General features: G+C 34.4%; 2 protein-coding genes across 5 annotated transcripts; both read right to left on the bottom strand.

The window, feature by feature from the left end:
- Nucleotides 1–175: 175 nt before the first annotated feature.
- On the bottom strand, nucleotides 176–3,382 carry SDH6 (succinate dehydrogenase subunit). Its single transcript, XM_088219268.1, has 3 exons — nucleotides 3,087–3,382; nucleotides 2,320–2,422; nucleotides 176–552 (listed from the first exon to the last, which is right to left on the bottom strand). Exons 1-3 carry the CDS (start codon nucleotides 3,279–3,281, stop codon nucleotides 398–400), a joined length of 453 nt encoding a protein of 150 aa, XP_088075394.1. The 5' UTR covers nucleotides 3,282–3,382; the 3' UTR covers nucleotides 176–397.
- Nucleotides 3,383–3,913: 531 nt separating this feature from the next.
- On the bottom strand, nucleotides 3,914–19,116 carry RFC1 (replication factor C1). Of its 4 annotated transcripts, none has more exons than XM_088219263.1 (23): nucleotides 18,971–19,116; nucleotides 18,752–18,834; nucleotides 18,182–18,316; nucleotides 17,118–17,603; nucleotides 16,976–17,043; nucleotides 16,798–16,873; nucleotides 16,659–16,720; nucleotides 16,413–16,561; nucleotides 14,466–14,620; nucleotides 14,181–14,369; nucleotides 13,941–14,062; nucleotides 13,645–13,852; nucleotides 12,082–12,135; nucleotides 11,331–11,500; nucleotides 10,267–10,357; nucleotides 9,240–9,421; nucleotides 8,376–8,415; nucleotides 7,699–7,823; nucleotides 6,482–6,554; nucleotides 5,906–5,998; nucleotides 5,529–5,775; nucleotides 4,556–4,609; nucleotides 3,914–4,475 (listed from the first exon to the last, which is right to left on the bottom strand). In XM_088219263.1, the coding sequence occupies exons 2-23, from the start codon at nucleotides 18,752–18,754 to the stop codon at nucleotides 4,327–4,329; spliced, it is 2,931 nt and encodes a 976-aa protein (XP_088075389.1). In that variant the 5' UTR covers nucleotides 18,755–18,834; nucleotides 18,971–19,116; the 3' UTR covers nucleotides 3,914–4,326. The 4 variants fall into 4 exon arrangements, with proteins under 4 accessions (XP_088075389.1, XP_088075391.1, XP_088075392.1 ...); XM_088219265.1 differs by having other exon boundaries at nucleotides 17,118–17,588; XM_088219266.1 differs by having other exon boundaries at nucleotides 17,118–17,582.
- Between the last annotated feature and the right edge of the window lie 118 nt (nucleotides 19,117–19,234).

Below are 19,234 nucleotides of genomic sequence, written 5' to 3'. Positions count from 1 at the left end.
TTAAATAAGTTTTTTTATTATTTTAACATTTATTGATAATTTTCTGACATAATTAATTAAATATAATACCATATTCTATATAAAAATATTTTGTATAATAAATTTTGTCAAATACTATAATACTTTCCATCTTAAAATTACCATTTTGAAGCACATTTCTTAGGCTCAGATCACAAGCACCAACAAAAGCCATACCAAGTGTAAACATTAACAGGAGCATCAAACTTTGGTCAATACTGACAGAGAACGCAGGAAAACATATTCCAACACAGCAATAACAAAATCCCACTTACTTGACACATGAAATGGAAAAAACCCCTGTTCGATCATTGGCTTCCATGGTTGAAGAATTGGAAGCTTCATTATTTTCTGAAAAAATTACAGAAAACCACCAAATTTAAGACCTACTCTCACACTTTCTTTCCCACCATTCCATGAATTTGACCTGTGCAGCCATTGTATCCAACCTGTAAAGCTGCAGCCAGTGATTTGCAATTTCATGTCCAAACGTCCATCCGAAAACAGCTCCGGCAGCAAGGGACAATCCAGCACCTGGAAGAAAGAAAATGAAAAGAACGGATGTCGGCGAGCCTGAGGGATCTCCTTAGAAGCTAAAAATAAGTAAAGCAACCCACATTCTACCTTAAGCAGAACAAAAGTATTACTTCATCTTTGTTGTAAATGGAAGATCACAAAGTGATTAGCCTGGCACCCATTTCAATGAGCTACTTTCACTTTAATTTTGTTTATGATTAAACTAAATACAGTTAAATCTAATTGAAAATTCACTAAATTGATTCAAAGTTGATGTTTGATTTTGAAAATTAAATGTTGAAATAGATGGAGTCATAACTGGAAGTAATCACAATGTAACCAAATTTTATCACTGATCTTTGATTGCCCAATAAATGGTGAAAGGCGGTTTCACATGAACTCCAAGGATATTAATGATAAGTTTAATTCAGCAAAATACTTCAAATTTTATGATTGATAAGTTTAATTCAGAAGACCACATGAATTTGCAATTAGTTGTTGACAAGGAAGAGGATGACACGATCCTCTTCCTCTCCCATAATCATGTTAAATTTGGTGATGACATCCCCATCCTGCATTGGTTTGAGGTTATCTTGGGTTTGCATGTTAACCTTAGGAAGAGCAGTCTTGTGAGTATCAATAATGATGGGCAGAAGGTTGGAGGGTTGGTAGAGCCAGCAGGGTGTGACGCACCTAGGAGTAAACCTAAGAGGCTATTTCTTCATGGGATCGTATGATGCCTATGTTCTCTAGATGTCTTCATCGTTGAAGGGAGCTCCTTTCTCCCTTGTATGTAAAGTCACTCTTATCCAAATTTGTCACTCTAGCATTCCCATTTACTATCTTCTTTTACTCAAAGCTCCTGGATGTGTAGTAGAGAGCATCAAGAGGGTTATAAGGAATTTTACTACTCAACTGGGAGGTGTGTGGTTTGTCTACCAGTGATAAGGGTTTTGGCATTGGGAGGTTTACTTGCCAAAAGATGTCCCTGGTGGTTAAATAGTTATGGCATTCTTTTTGAAACCTAAATCCTTGCGGTACAAGGTGATTAAGAGCATCGATGTGGACCAGAATGATTAGGGACTCAAAAAACAATCTGTCTCCTTTTCGCAAGAGCCTTTGGAAAGCAATTTCAACTCAAAAAGTGACTAATTCGTTCATCTTTAAACATTTAAAAAAAAAAGGAAAGAGAAGATTTGACTAATTCGTTCATCTGAAAATTATTTTGGTTTCCAACCCTTTAGTTGGGACCAACTGAATTCTCAAGTTTTAGTTGGGTAATGTAGCCATCTCCATTAATAGATGTTACTTTTTCCAGACACATTGTTAGCACATAAGATTGTTCAGAAACACAATAGCAATAGTGTTCCAAAGCTAAAAAATTCCACTTCCTGCGTCCCGTGACTATAAGCAAAAGAAAACAAAAAGAAACCAAGACTAAGAATTGAAAAAGCTCATAAGAACATAGAGAGAAGCATCCAGATGGTCCATCTAATTTAAGGACGCATCAAGAATTTGATCTCAGGATTGTGTTTTGTACCACATAAGCCTAAAGTATAAATATTTCCTGACGAGTTCAATCCAACTATTCAACATGTCTAAGCGTATAACATTGGTTATCCATCTTCTAATTAGTCTGATTATTCAGCTATTTATCCTGTCTAAGTGAATAAGACTGATGAGTCGTCAAAGACCATAAGGAGTTACATTTTATCCTTAAGAAGTGAGTAATCATTTTTCAGTTGAAAGAAAAGATTGCTAAGTAAATGAATAAGCAATAGATACCATGTAAACTCCTTGAATATTTCCAGGTAAAACCAGCAGTGGTTACGGCTCCAATAATACTTCCTGTAACACCATAGTTCACTGCCTCCCTAGCTGTCTTCAACTGAAAAAAGAAAAAAGAGAGAGAGACTTAATGCAGCACCAATAGACGTATTTCATGAAACATTTTCTTGTTGTAGATGTTTAGGGAGATATTCAGGCCCTCTTTAGTTATGGAAAACTGCTTCATGTTTTCACTTTATATAAACTTGTGTGTTTGTAACTGAACAAATGTATAATTATTGAAAAATGAACACAAGTCTTGAGAAATGATATATTCTGCTTTCTTTCAAAATACTTCTCTACAACTAAACGGATCTTTAATGTCTGTATCACTATCTCAGCTCTTTCAGGAAAAACAAAACCAATTCTCAGAATTTTACAATCCTTCACTCCAGAAAACGTGAAGAGTATATGAGTAACCAGCAGTCCACGAAACTAAATAACTTGGAACGCAACAGAAAAATTTGCTACTGACTAAAATTAGCTGAATCGCTTCAGAGATGTGCGGGGTGTTGAAAGGAGAAAACAGCAAGATAAATGACATAAAACTTTTCCTAGAAAAATCAACATTGAAGGAAAACGCATAGGATCTATAACAAAAACGAAACACAAAAATCCAGAGATACGAAGATGCGGAAAGTTGAGTAAACCACAAATCCACATGATAAGATCCCGAAAGAACACAAAATGACAATAGAGAGAAATAGAGGAACAGGTGTGATTACAGTGGGGCCATAAACAGGATCGGCGGCGATGAATTCTTCGACATCTGATGAGGACCAAGAAGGGAGGGGTTTCTCGCGCTTGATGAATCGTGAGTAGTTTTCGAGGAACGAGAATCTCTCGCACCAGAACTCCTTATAACCCTCCCAGTGCCTCCGCAAGAACGATTGAGACTCGGTTGAGATCGATTCTGCCATTTCCTGATATTCCTTGCCCTGTTTCTCGTACTGAAATCGTACAAAGAGAAAAGGGATTTAAAGCGTGACCTCAAAATGAGGGCCGCTGCAGCTTCCAGGAGCTTCTGCTGCGTTTAAGGGTAAATAAGTAAAAGTATTTTCCTAAACTTACATATTTATATTATGTATAATATATAAAAAAAACACATTTGTATATAATATAAATTAATTATATATATATATATATTATGTATATATGACATATAATATTATATATTATAATAACATTTATGTGATTTATTAGATTTATGTTAGTTAATTGAGATTTTAATTTATATTCATTAAAAATATTACAAATTATTTCTACTAAAATTTACATTTTATATTTTTAAAATAATAATACTTTTTAATATTTACTAAAGTGTATTTTTAACACTCCCATTACAAATTTATTTATTTATTCTAATATATAAATAAATTAAATGATTAATTAAAGAAAAATCAGATTTTAATTTTAATTATTAAATATTAAAAATTAAATTAAAAAGATTATTAAAAGTAAATAATTATTTTTTACAATTAAACTTATTATTCTTTTTTTATAATTTAATAAAATAAATATATATATATAAATTTAATAAATTGGAAAAATATACTTAACTCAAGCTATGGTATGCCTTCATCAAATTCCCTATCAATACTCGTGACTCCATTACAGGTCTCTGCTATTTATCTTAAGATCACTTTCATCACAAGTGCAAATGGTGTCATTGACATTTTCCCTCATCCAAAAAAAAAATCATCACTGCCATGATGATTTATATTAACAAACAACCGAGAAAATTCTCCCCGAAAACCAATCCTAAGACTTTGACAGTAACCTCGAGATCCTCCCGACTAAAGATTGTAAGTGAACTTAGAGAAAAGTAAGACGCAGACAGAGGGATATACCGCTTGATTATAAACAAACATGCCGAAATAACAAAACCCTCCGCTTTCGCAGTTAAATCTCCCTGGCGCAGTACACAATTCTTAGTTGCTTTTTGTTTCAATAATCTGCAGCCCTTTATCTCTTTCTCTTATTAGCAGCAGCGCCTGAACCTCGCCCGCCACTTTTCTTCTCAGCGGATGCAGAACCTCCTTTTCCCCTGCCTGCTGATGCCTTCTTGGCGCTTGACTTTCCTGTGCCCTTCAAGTCGACTTGGACTTCGATTCCTAGAAATATATGAACAGATGTTAAACAACCGAGCATAACACGGTTTGGATATGAGATGCGCGTGAGGAATTATAATGACCTTTTGAATTCAAACTCTGAAGTTCTGTCTGCAGCTTCTCCCCATCAGTAGTCCCTTTTAAGTCACAAAAATAATGTCAAAAAACTATCAGATAGTTTTAATACACAAGTGCTGACTCAGTAACTTTCAACAGTGGAGCTTCGTTGCCTGAAGAGCTTAAATGAGTTCCTTTTTATTTTAATTTTAAGGCAAGACCTTATGTACGTACCAATTCTACCAGTTCAAAAGAATGTGAAAGTATTTTCCAAATAGTCTTACATTATGTCCAGAAGAAATTAACTCGATATATGTAATTTCTTGGAAATTCGTGCTGTACTTAATTATGAGAACATAAAAATTCTATCCAAAATTATAAGTTGATGCTCCATGTAACTTAAATAAAATTGAATAATGCATTAATAATTCCATCACAATTTCATTTGAAATTCCATACCACGTTCAGTTTTTACAATTTTCAAATATAATTCATATCCTCTCATAATCTACTAAAAGTTTCTATTCTCTCCTTGTTAATCTCGGAGAGGAATTCCAAATGACTTCAACAAATATGGTTTATTTATCTAAAAACATGGCCTAAGAGCCCAAAAGGGGCGCAAGCCAAACCATATAACACCACGCTGACATCCAAATCCTCTTGGACAACTTTCGAGCTATTTTCTACATCCTGTGCCCCATTTTTTTGAAGCCTATATAAAATTTAACCGTTCTAGCCTTCCTATGCAAAATATGTTTCTAGCCATCCGAATACATGCAAGCAAAACACAAACAGACAACTGCCGAGTAGATTAAAACATACTGCACATGCTATTTGGATGATGGGCTGTGAGCCTTAATTTTGCTCTACCTATTGCCTTCATTGAAGGATATGCCCCTTAATCATTTGGTGTCCAGAAAGCTTTCAATAAGATGTCTTATGCTCTATTATGCAACTCTTCTATATATCAAACCTTATAGTCAGAAAAGAAAAATTTACCCAAGTCTTCAGCATCTGAAGTGTTTTCTTCTTCACTTTCTGCCAATGCACTACCATTCTCCTCGCTCGGTCCATCATTGGATGGTTCTAACATTGCAGCCACCCTCTTCCGAGGGGCTTTTTTAATTCCCGGAAGAGATACCAAATCAGCAGCACGAACCATCCTTAATTTACTTCCTTCATTGTATGCTCTCGTCAAAGCCGCTTTCACAGCTGGTGCAATACCTTCCAGCGGGTTTGGATGTCCCTAATTCATAAAATGCACTTACTGTAATTTTTCTAATGGAAGACGAACGATTATTCATATAAAACATATTTAGTGTTCACCGTATATATATAAATGTACGTATATATGTTTATTAAGTAGGTGCTGATACCTGTAACTTTGATAACCCCACAATAGTGTCAAAGTCCTCCTGGCTAATTGAGTAAACATTCATGAACTCGACAACCTCCTTAACTGCTCCATCCTGGTCATGGTATCATACGAACATGATGAGAATTTTAATGTCTCCATTATCCCGTCCAGAGTTTGTCAAGGGCAAGAGACAGGTGAAGAAAACATCTTCACCCATCCAAGAGCCAAAAGGGTAAATAATTTAAAAAAATGGTAAATCACAGAGGTTACTGCCACAAAGAGGAGTGAGGAAGACAGATAACAAAGAAAACAAATTAAAGAAAAAGAAAAGGGAAGGGGGAGAAAAACGAAGCATCTTAAGAGACAGATACTGAACCAGTGTTATTGTCACTAATTTTTCTCAAGAGGACCATCACTTCATGTGCCTGTTTCATTGGCGAAGACAATTGAGAAAGTAACTAAGAGTGTCTTGTCTCAGATCTAAAGGCATTTCTTGGACACTTAACTTGCCTTACTCAACAAGGTAAGTCCTCCATTTCCTTCAAATATTCTGACTTCTACATAATATAATGAAGAAAGAAAATGGATTTCCAACCTTAGGCAGCATCCGAAGTGGGTTCGTCAACCGTTTCAGAAGAAGTGTAAGATGCTCAAGTCGAAGAGTCTCCCTATATCATTATAGATACAACGTCCACAAGCAGATTAGAACAAGAAAAATAAAAACAAAACAAAACCTGTATGAATTCCCAAACTTCACCATAGATATTACAAATTAAAATAACAACCATATCCAACTAAGGAAAAGAGAAGCATCACGAAAGCAAGGACAAATGATGATCCACATATTTTCTGTAATTACACTTAAAAGAAAACACAATTTAGTAAATTTGTGTTGACATTCAAACGCATCTATGCTCTATGAATGTCCACCTTTGGGAATTAGCACAATTTCTTCTTGTGGTTGCAACAATGAAGAAGCCCTAGGCAACCACATTCCTACAGGAATACTTGAAGACAAAGGAAGCTCAAAGTGTCTCCATGAAGTCTTAAATCTTCCATATTGAAAATAGAATTAATATTCATATGAGTAGGCAAGTTAATCAAATATGCATTGGAAATAGAATAAATATTCATATGAGTAGGCAAGTCAGTCAAATACGCATTAGACCCAAAAGATCAAATAATGGAAAAGGGTCAAGGGCATTTAGAATATCGTTCAAGGCAGATCCAAATCATGATAAAGTGACCCGCATGAATTTCTATAGTCTATGATACAAATCCGCGCAAGTTTATAATCCACATCAAAGTAATCTTTCACATAATGTCAACATGTAAATTATGGTGGGTGCCCAGGTTTGGTAATGAAGAGGGAAAGTGTTGACAACCTTCTACCAATGGCAAGGGATCGCATTGAGCCAATGGCTACTATGACGTTTCTCTCTCTTGTTGTTGGCATTAGTGTTGGCAGCAGATTTAGGGTTTTTTAGGAATCTTTTTTTTTTGGTGCAGTAGGGTTGTGCTTTGTGATATCAGAAAGAGAAGATTAGTGCAGCATAATGAATCGAGTTTAGACTCTAATACCAATTGATGCAAGACAGAGAACTTGAGCATAAAATTTACAGAAAATTATTAGGAACCAACACTAGAGATCTCAATAACCAAATTAACTCAATGTTTGAACAATAATTGTATGAATAATCTAACCAAAAAATTATGCTAGGGTATCCTCCTATTTATAGAAGGCAAACATTTTTCCAAACACAAGCGCAAGGTCCTGCAACCAGAAGTCATGATATGGAAACTTCAACTTACCTTCCAAAATTAGATTCACCGGAAGCAAGAACATGTATATGCAAATCTTCTAGAAGTCTTAAATTTTTTCCCATTGTTGAGTTCTTCCCCAGCCATCCACCAAATCTATTAAAATTCCGTTCTCCCTGCAGACATGAATCAGATTCTGTACAGTTAAAGATAAATTTTAGTGGAAACAGAACCACACCCCATTATGAAAATGACGCAGTAACATGAAGATAAAGATGCACACATTACATATTAAGTTAAGCACACACATCCATAGGATTTTGTTATGGAATCTGGAACATTTACTACTTAAACTTCTCTAAGAGATCAATTTTCATCATCTTTATAGTGGAATGATCCTTTCATAGCTGCACTAAGTGTAAATTTCCAAATAATTCTACAAAATAACTCATTTCCCCGAAACACAGCCTCAATGTTTAAGATTGACTAGTATATGAGTTCCTAACCCATAAAGCTACAAATTCAAATTGAAATTTGCAAGAAGAAATTCTAAGCATCACTGGTAATAATTTCACACCACCCATTTACTCCTGTTATTTTTTCCTAAACTTATGAAAATATCCCAGCAAATTTGTTTCCCTCTGTTATGGACCAAATTAGTAATTCACAGATGAAGATAAGAAGAGAAAAGTACATTAACTGGGAATAATTCCACACCATCCTGTTACCTGTTCAAGTATTTCCCTCTGTCCATGCAATAATGCAGCACTGGTTAAAAGAAGGCAAGTAAAATGGTCAAATTCACAATGCATGTCGAGATTCTAAAAGAAACTTTAAAATTGACATTTGCATTTAGTCAAACCTATTTTATTTTCATTTAATTCCTAATTTTTTAATCATTTGATATATAGATGTTAGTCATAATTTACAAGTTTGCTGCATAATTAAATCAACTTCACTCATATATTTTATCTCACGATTATGAATTTGTATTCTCACCGATCAAGGAATCAAAAATACATCAAAATTAACTTGAACATATAATTGACTTGAAATTAAAATGCTATTTTTATCCAATTTTTAGTTTTTTTTGTATTTATTCTCATTAGTATTCCGTGCAATTGGAATTTGAATGAAACTCAATCAGAATGAAAATCAATTGCTAACTTCTTTTATAAGAAAATTGCAATCTAATTATATGTTCTGCACCCGCCACCCAATGGCCATATCGAGACATAAAAGTACTAAGAGAACTTAAAGCACATGCAAACAACCCACAGAAGAAGGTCCATGAAACCATGCACCTCTGCTAGGAAAGCCAAACTTTAAGAAAACCTAGCCTTTTTTGGATAGAAAAAGAAGATATTATTAAGAATGAATGAGATTTAAACAGAAGATAATATCCTCACACATAAAGAACAAAAACAAGAAAGACAAGGGGATAAAAATTAAATTCTTTTACATGACAGAGAAGGCAAACCCCACAAAAAGCCATCATCTGTGGCCCACAAAGAGAATATACAAATCATGCTACCCCAAAAAATGATTTAAAAAGAGTTAACTTTATCTTGTAAAGTTGAAAGGAGACATACGGAATAATACAGGATGCAACTGAACTAGACTGAGAGAGTTGCCATTGTCGATATCTTCGAATCTGCACATTTATTATATCTCCATCTCCAATAGACTCAGCAGCACGGGCAAGCAAGCCCAAACGTTTGACCCCACTGTCATCTTTGCTGACTGAACTTGGCCTATAATTAATATAATTTTCCTACCGTAAAATAACAAAAGTAAACTTATGTCAGAATACTTGATAGACAACATTTTTTTTCCAAAGAAAAAAAACATAGTATTAAGCAGCACCAAGGGGGCGCAACCTATTTACAAGAACCTCACAAATCTATCAAAATATCATTGTGGTGCCCCTAAGTCCTCACAAAAGTAAACTTATGTCAGAACACTTGATAGACAACATTTTTTTCCAAAGAAAAAAAACATAGTATTAAGCAGCACCAAGGGGGCGCAACCTATTTACAAGAACCTCACAAATCTATCAAAATATCATTGTGGTGCCCCTAAGTCCTCACAAATGGAAAGAGGATTACCCTTTAATTGAAACATCTAGGGTCTAGAACCAAGTACCCTAGATCCTAGCAAGACAATTCTATAAGATTTAAAATTGAAAGACGAAAAAAATAAACAAAACAAAACAAAAATCATGTCAGAACACTTAGTAGATTATTTTGAAGCCACCAAGAGTCCCATCACTAAATTATATGCATCAAACAAGGGAACAAATAACTCAATTTTGGTAGACCAAAACCGAAAAACACCATAAATAGATGCACAAATGCACATATAAGTACAGGCACAAAAATAGAGAAAGAGATAGTCATAGAAACATAATATTGAAAAACAGGTTCTATGACTGGATTTCAATTTCAACAATTTGCTTTAAGTAGGTTCGAAAAAATTACAACATTATATAAAAGGAAATGAGGAATTGATGCTGCCATATATTTGTGTAAGGATTACAACCCCACGAGAAAGAAAACTCAAATCACTTCATATCTTAGCTATCATGAACTCTAATTAGCACATAAATAAGGAAAGAACCTGAATAAGAAGAGGAACTAGATCAGGATCGCTCATGCTCAGGTCAATGCGCTCATCCATCCTCAGCCTCCCCCCATTAAACCCGAACAGTCTACAACCAAATAAACAAGTTGCGTTAGTGAATACTAGGTTGTTCCTGAAAATACCATGATAATAGTTTTTTTCTTTTTTAATTTTTTAAAAGGACCATATGATTATCAAAACTTCATAAAAGCTAATTTGTGGTCTATTTATTCCTTCAACAAAATGCAAAAAGATAGGAGATGGCAATAAAGAGTAAGGGATCAGCACCATAAAATTGGAAGTTAGTAACTTTCTTTCCTTTATCAATATGTAAAAGGATAGGGAGACTAAAATTCAGAGCCAGCACCATAAACATTAAATATTTACTTCATAATACAACAACATAGTGATAAAATAATAGTAGACATAAGCTCCATTTTCAAAATGTTTGTCATAGTTTATTTACAAACCATTTCCTAAGAATGTACACGCAATATATGAGACCATAAGCCAACAACGACTTGCAGGAGGTGATGAAGCTTCCCTATGAGTTTATGAGGATGTTTGTCTTTACTTAGAACAGCTTATATGCAATCCACTTAATTCTGTCTATTTGATAATCCCGTAAACTTTGCTTTTTCAGCTGTTAATAAAAGATTTAAGCAGGAAAATATAAAAACATTCTCTTTTTTCAACCAGCTTAAAACGCTTATTTTCTGAACATGTCCAATCTATTTATGTGAATACGTTCATTTTTAGTACCAACACTCCAAAACACGACAAGAGCTAATTTTTTACAAGTATCTTTACCCAAAATTATAATTGCTTATTTCAACTTAAACTTGAATTATATATAACCATGTAGTGCTTTAACACAATTATTTCAGCAAAATCTAAAACACCCTCTACATAAACTCAAAACTTACAGATCAGTCCCACAGGATTATTAAAAACAAAAATATTAAAGGAAGTTCTCAATAAAATGATAGCACAGTGAAGAAGTTAAAACAACATCAAAAAGGAAACATGGAGAAGGTTGAACCAAATGATGGAAGCCATACTTATCAACAGCTGTAAATGGTGAAATATCTTCATCTTTTGAGCTGCTAAGAAGGCGCCGCCTTATGTCATCATACTTAATCACTGACATGGACAGACTCATATACTGCAACTGATTTAGTGCCATGCGCATGTCGCCGTTCACTCTTTCAGCAAGCTCCTCAAGAGCAATCTGAAAGAAATAGAAAGAATGTATGAGACTGTTCGGTACACCAAATTCACCAACAACACACTGATAATAGCACAATGATCAGTTCCTAGCAAGAAGACAATTATTCAATGAACCACATAAATTAGTAGAAGATGGTGAAATAAAAGCGGAGACTCCAGTTCTACAAAAAAAATCAGAAACTAAATCTAACCACCAAAATATTTTGCCAGGAAGATAAACTTAATTTAGTTTTTAATGTTCCCAGAACATTAATATGCTCAGAAATATGAAAGATAAATTAAACCCCAAAAGACCGAGGAGATATGAATGCAAGATTCTACGAGTCAAAAATGAAAAACACATTATCCTGCTCTCCCTTCTATGTCAAGGACCTAAAATTCTATGTCTAAAAAAAAGAGCAATTTTATAATGCAAATAATGAATATTCAAATGCAAAAATGCAGGCCCTTTTACTATCCTTTTCATTAAAAGGTCTATTCTTTATAATGTCTGTATCTTACTATGTAGCCTTCAAATGCAACATAAAGAGTATATATAAAAGATTTACCAACATCATAAGGCCCAGGTTACATTCAATATACCTCATTAACTTGAAGGCCTTCTGCTTTTGCAACTTGCATTAACCTCTTAGCCATCTGTTAATCACCCAATTCAGAATTAGTAATCAAAAGAAAAAGGGTATAAAAATCGATATGATTGTTTAACAATAGATTTTTTTTTAAAGTAAGATTGTTTAACAATAGATTAAGGTTAAGTTTGATAAAATTCTCATTAAATTCTCAGTTAATTTGTAGTCAACGGACGTTACTTATGCATAAGGCGCCTAAAATTCCCAGACCACCTCTTATTATGGTCTCCTTTTTCCTTTTGGCTCCAATGCTACTTATGACTTCCTGGAAGTGAGTTGGGCAATGGCAGGGTATTAGCTGGTGAAATTGGACTTGGCAAGGCATCTGGGTGATAAGCATAAGAAGCAGCTTTTATCTCTTATCCCCTTGGCTACCTTTGGTTATTTGGATGGATAGAAACAAAAGGGCTTTTGATGGCATTGAGTCTATATCTAGTGGAGTTAGAGACTTTGTTTCAGAACCTCTATTTTTTTGTTAAATATCATCCTCCTTTTTTTTGCTGAAAGATTAAAGAACCTTGTTGACATTCGACTGGTTTTAAAGCTTACTGTAATTGGGTTGCAGCCTCTTAGGTCATCGTCTTATATTGGCTGAGGATCGAGGAGTTGTTCAAAGTTCTAATATCTTAGGTGTCTAGTTTTAGCAGAGAAGCTGAATTAGCCAATATATATTTATATAGAATTACAAACCCATCCAAACTAAGAGTATTCAAAATATTCAAATTTTCACATTTATTCATATACTTGTCTCTCTACATTCTGGCGAACAGAATATTTTTTTTTGAAACACTGGCAAACAGAATACAGTCAAGTAACCCTAAATTCTGTCCCTAAAGCCGAAATATTGCTTCAATGTTCTAAAAGAGATTCAAATAAATTAGTTTTGCTGCTAATAAATAACAGCACCAAACATTTACTTTTCAAATTAAAAATATTAACCTCCAAATACATAGCAAACTAATAAAAATAAAGTTTCAGGAAATTGTTAGCAAGAAATCAGAAAGAAATAAAAACAGTATGAGATATCTGTAGAAGAAAACAGAGAGAATTAAGAGGAATAAAGAAGTTGACGAGCATCCATTAGTGGCTTGTTCAATATATTTAAAGTCGGTTCAAATGGTTTTTATATGGATCTCTGTAGCTAACCAATTTAACCATCTAAGGATCACAATAGAAACTACAGCTAACATAACATAGTCTTAACAAAAATACAATTAACATACCACAAGGTTATCAGTCAAGAACTAATCCTTTCCCATGTCATAAACTCTATGAGGAGCTTCACATTCATTGATTTATTTCAGGTAACCATGAGGCATAAAGTGAACTCATTTATTTTCTTCAAACAAATAAAGTGAGCTCATTTCATTGAAGTTCTAGCTTACAAGTACATATGTAAAGAATAGAAGAAACAGTTATCCCAGAAGTAATCAAGTTAACGAGAAAGATCCTAGTTTGATTAATCTAACTACAACTGTAAATAATGACTAACAACCATTTTGATGATAAAATATACCTGCTGTTTAGTAGGTTTCCGGTAATTGAGAAGCAAGCAGTAATTCACAAGACTTTTCAGTTTCTGACTGTAGCGGTCATTACAGATACAAATTATAGGAATTTTTGAAATCTTAATGCTAGCGATAAGATCAGCAATTCCACCTCTATCCCCAGCAGACATTCCATCAACCTCATCCATAATGAGCACAGTTTTTGGATGCTTTGAACTGCAACATCAACTTATCAGAAACTTGCGAGAGACAAATAAAATATCCAGAAATACACGTACAAAAGAAATGATAAAGCATAACAAACCGATCCATGCCAGCACCCAACGCTTCATTGCTAACCAATTCCTTTATCGAATTTGCATTGCTTCCACCAATTCCTTTAGAGATCTTAGCATCAGCCTTTCCACGACTGTCACTAGCATTAACCTAACCAATGTATATGAATGAATATACAGGCAAAAAGAAATCATTAGGTCAATTAATCACAATGGAATTAGTAATCAAGATTTTCTATCTAAAAAACATAAATAAAAATTTTTGCCACCTCGATTGCCTGGAAATGAAGCATCTGACTGACCAATTTTGCTGATGTAGTTTTTCCTATACCAGGTGCTCCACTTAAAAGCACTGCTTTCTTGGCACCAGAATCACTTTGTTTCTTGCCTTTCCCTTTGCTTCCAGCATTAGAAAATTGATTGTGCCAACGTTCTAACCAAGCATGAAGCTGGTTAACCTGTTAACAGTTTCTCAAATATATTACAGCTTTCAGATGATAGGACAGACGATTTCCATAGCATGAAGCAACTTATGCAAATTACAACAAACTTACCAGTGATTGATTTCCAACAATCTCGTTTGGAACCTTGGGCTTATATTTATCTGTCCATGACAGGGAAGAATCAGGAGTAGTTTGCCTTTTTTGCTTCAGAGTAGAGATTTCCGAAGCCGACCGTTTACTGGATGCTTTTGTACCCTCAGATTTACCTAAGCAATGATCACATTTAGAAATAATTGTGACAAGATCTTAAAAGAACCATTCAACTAAAAGAAGAAGTGAATCTCTGTTTGTTTATTTCATAGTCGAAGGAATAACAGAATATTTTCATGGCTGTGCATATCACAAGTTTCACCTCAGATTTATTACATCTATATGATTCAAATAAATGCAGAATTGTACAAGACAATGCATGCCATTCCAGAGCCCCAAGAAAATGTAAAAGCAGTTTCATGCACAAACCTCCTATGTGACAACTAGACATGCCTTCCACAATAAGGCTAACAATAGTAGTTAATGTGAATTCTGTGGAATCATAATAGGATTATCGGGAGAGAATAGAGAGTGTTTAAGGATTACTTGAAGAAATAAGCTTAAAGCACTAGAGGGCTTCAAGTACCTTAAAATATTTTCTTTTGGGAAAAAACAAGCAGTTTCATGTTTGGAAAAAATATCAATTGCAACAAATAAGCTGTTGCTTTGAAGAAAAAATTGAGCACAATAAATCTATTACAAATATTCCATGTAAATTATTTTACACATATTTGTTAACTTTTAAAATAATGTTAAGATGGTGATTAAGTAATTAGTTAGATAAAAAATAAAGACCTAAAAATTAGGAATATGGTGTTTATTTTCCATCTTCTTAAAGTCATTTTTTAGAACTTAAGAAGCACAATACTTTTTATGTTAGTAAAAGCAAAGATTGAAGCACAGTACTTAAAGCTAGTAATAAACAACAATAAGAAATCCCAAACACCCTAAAAGATGAGGTAAACTTGGAACGAGATATAATTTTTCACTTCAATGTATGTGAATGAATTTATGATCCCTCTACCTAGACAAATAGGAATAGAAATTCAATATAACAGTACAATTGATTTTTTTATGAAATATAAACAGTAGAAAGGATTTAATTTTGAATCAATAATGAAAATTATGTTCTAGCGCTACATGTCAAATAACCTAATGAATTGAACCAAACGGGCCAAAGGACACATTCGGTCTTACAAGTACTGGGATGTGCTCAATTCCTCATCCAACATAGGCAAGTTTGTAAGAGTGCCTAGAATAGGATGCTGCCAGAACTGGAAACCTTTGAAAAACAAAAACAAAGAGGAAACAACAACCCAGTTCAGTTGGTATCAACATAAACCAGCAGCAATCCTCTCTAATGCATTCAGATGCAACTTACATACCCATTTTGCAATCAGATCTGTATTTAATTCTTTAATTACCAAAATGTCCCTGTCTCTCGAGAATTTACAAAATTAGTCTCATCAAAGACGGCTACCCTCGTTTTAACCTAATGTCATATCTCATTTTTTGACTTCTCCAACACTAGTCCGTGATCATGGAGTATAACTTTTCCAATTCCTTCCTTCATAAAAATGAAAGAAAAAAGATAATTTGAAGTCTGATTCAGCCCCAGAATGAAACCAATCAAGAAACCACAAAGTCACATGAACATACATATGCAGTACCACCCACAGTACCTTTGTTTAAAAATTATCTTTTCCTTAACCAATAAGAAAAATAAAAGTATCTTCTCCTTGAAAAGAGAAGTATGGTAATAGCTCTAACATAGCCAACCCAAAAAGGAAAAAAAAAATTGAAATAATTTTTTTAATTAACCAAAAAGAAAAAATATTAGAGAATAAATCTATTCCAACCTAAAACAATCAATACGTTTTTTAACTCTGATAACAATCAATATGAACTAATTGCAAAGTATAATTCAGAAAAGGAAAAGATAAAATAGAATGGTTATTTGGGCCATACTCTTCACTTCTACTTTACAAGGGCTTTTTTTCGTCAAAGATGCAGCAGGTTTTTCCACCAAATTGTTTGATTTTCCTTGTAACGCTGCTTTGACAGGCTTTGATGCACGGATCATATCAAAAAGTCCATCCTCTGTAAGAAACAACGTGCTACACAAAGAAACCAAAACTATGAATATACAGAAATAATAAGCAAGGAACAACATAAATTTGAAGGCCAGCTACATATGGATCAGCAATAACAAACCCAAGTTCCTTGGCTTTGCTAGATTTCCGTCCCACTATGTCTTCATCACATAAAAGATAATTCTGCAGAAGGAAAATGTTAATCTCATGTCAATTCTGCAACACTAGTCTAAGAAATATAAGCTGGAGTAACTTTATACCGTTTTCTTGCTGACAGAGCCAGTGACACGGCCACCATGTCTCTTAATTAAATCCTCTGCTTCTTCTCTTTCCAAACTGTAAGGTTAACAAAGCATTGAAATCAACAAGATAATGTAGTAGCAAGATAAAGTATTTGACCACACACAAGTTATAAACTACATAAATGAAATGAAATACCTGTCAAGTGTTCCACTAATTACAAATGTTAAACCAGCTAAGCAATCAGGCGCACCTTCAGGGACTTCCTGAAACCCGAAGAAGCATGAGTATTTACAATCAAGGACAATTCAGTTATAGGAGTGATCAAGTCAGACTTCACCTTTTCTCCTTTATGTGGAGGCTCTTTTCGCTCCCCAAAATTCATAAACCCACCCCGTCCACCTCCTCGGCCTCTCCCACCAGATGGTGCCCCAAGTGCACCTCTACCCCCGCGGCCCCTTCCCCCAGGCTTGGAAGGAGACGCTGCATCTTTAACATCATCTTCATCAGTTTGATCAACATCTACAGTCTTTTGCGGAACTCCTCTACCTGACGCACTCTTCAATTTCTTACTGGGAGTTGCATCATCATGGTTCTTTTTGGATTTGGATAAGACAAAATCGTCATCCTCATCATCAATTTTATTGTGCTTCTTCAAAGGCGGGGGCTTCAATGATTCCTTAGAATCATTCTGAAGTTTTCTCTTGACTGGAACTTCCTCGACTCTCTTTTCATCTTGTGGCTTTTGTTTGTCAGTAGCAAAATACTTGCTAGTCTTCCTTCTTCCGGAACTTTCTTGGCCTCCCTGCACCTTTGGTTGTTCGAGCTTATACAAATAAGCAAGTATACTTTACTCCAGTACTACAAACTTGTATGCAGAGTATACATGTCACTTTCTACAGATAAGGAAAAGAGCAAGGGATATATGCCTATGAATGCCTCTCTTAACTGTTTTCCGGTATGACTACTGATTCAGCATAGACCCTAGAGTACTAAACCACACACAATCTTGTTGACATCAAAATTCACAATGACAGCGCTATAGCTGCTTAAGCAAATGCTAGTTTTCATTGTTGGCTAAAAAATTACGAAGTTAAATAATTTGCTTTTTTCAGGGGTTTATATGCAATAAAAAGTTACAAAATGACCATTCGAATAACTTTTTCACCTTTCCTTTTCTTTCTAATAAACTATTCACACTTTCCTCAATCTAATAACCTGATGATCCACATGCAAGTGCATTAAAAATTTATAAATTTATACTTTTAACCCAAAAGCTATAGTAAGACTTCCCAAAAGCAGCAGTTTGGAAAAATCACTAAGTATTTATCACACAGACAGATATCTCAAATGGCTCCTCAAAAAAGGACATATATATTGAATGCAACAGCAGAAGATTCTCACTGGCTCCAACTTGGTCAATGCAGGCTTTGAAACTTTTGCTGAAGGATCGGAGTTGCTCTGTAGAGTGCTGTCAGCTTTCGATGCACTGTCATTTCCCTTGTTATGGGATTTCATAAACCACTTTCTAATATCCGACTGCAATCCAATCAATAGTCAAGGTATCAGATTAAAGAAAACCCAGCAAACAAGAGCCTCTACCAAGCTCTAATAATGAACAGATATTACCCATCATTTCTCTTGACCAACAAATACAGTATTTGATTGCACCAGAACCACACCCGGCCAGAAAGAACAGTCAGAAAACTTACAATTGTGCACAATAATAAGAACTCTGACAAGAGCAATGGAGGAAGAAAGTAAACAATACTAATAATAATTTGGTAACTCCCATTTTTCTTTTAAGTTCCCTCGAATGAAAGCATATTTGATACTACCACAAACCCAATGTCTAACCCTAATGAAATACCTAAAAACTAGAAGCACATATCATACAACTTGCTAAATTACTGATTCCACTTTCCCATAATCCAAACAGAAAACTATAATTAAGCAAAAACACAAAAACTTTACCATGTTTAATCTCCAAAATACAACAGCTCGATCTCTTGCTGCTATCCTCTTAGAAAAAACCTGTCAACCGAAAATGACTCATACTGAGCCATGCAAAGGTAACTTCAGTAGAAAAAAAAAACAAAAAAACAAAAAAAAACAACCAAACAGAAAATTGAGAATTGGAACGAGAAAATGCTTAAGGTTCTAATAATAACAAGAAATAAAAAAGAATCAAACTCATGCTTCTTCTTCGCCAGCCAGCTATGAAGCTGCGACCATCGAGAGGTTTCGGGTTTTGGAGGACGATGAGTTCGCAAGCGGGTTTGGGAAACTCTTTTTTTGGAGGGGAGGGGATGGTTTTGGTGGAATTTAGGAAATTAATCAGGGACAATTTTGGAAGATTCTAGAAAAATAAATCATTTATTTCCGTACAAATATATACTGTTTTATGTGTGTGTGTATATATATATATATATATTTGCAATTTAATTTTTGAATTTT

This window comes from Carica papaya, chromosome 5, assembly GCF_054855325.1.
Source record: "Carica papaya isolate Zhongbai chromosome 5, ASM5485532v1, whole genome shotgun sequence".
NCBI classification, from domain to species: Eukaryota; Viridiplantae; Streptophyta; class Magnoliopsida; order Brassicales; family Caricaceae; genus Carica; species Carica papaya.
Note: the sequence above shows the minus strand (reverse complement) of the source record. Positions and strands in the feature narration are given on the sequence as shown.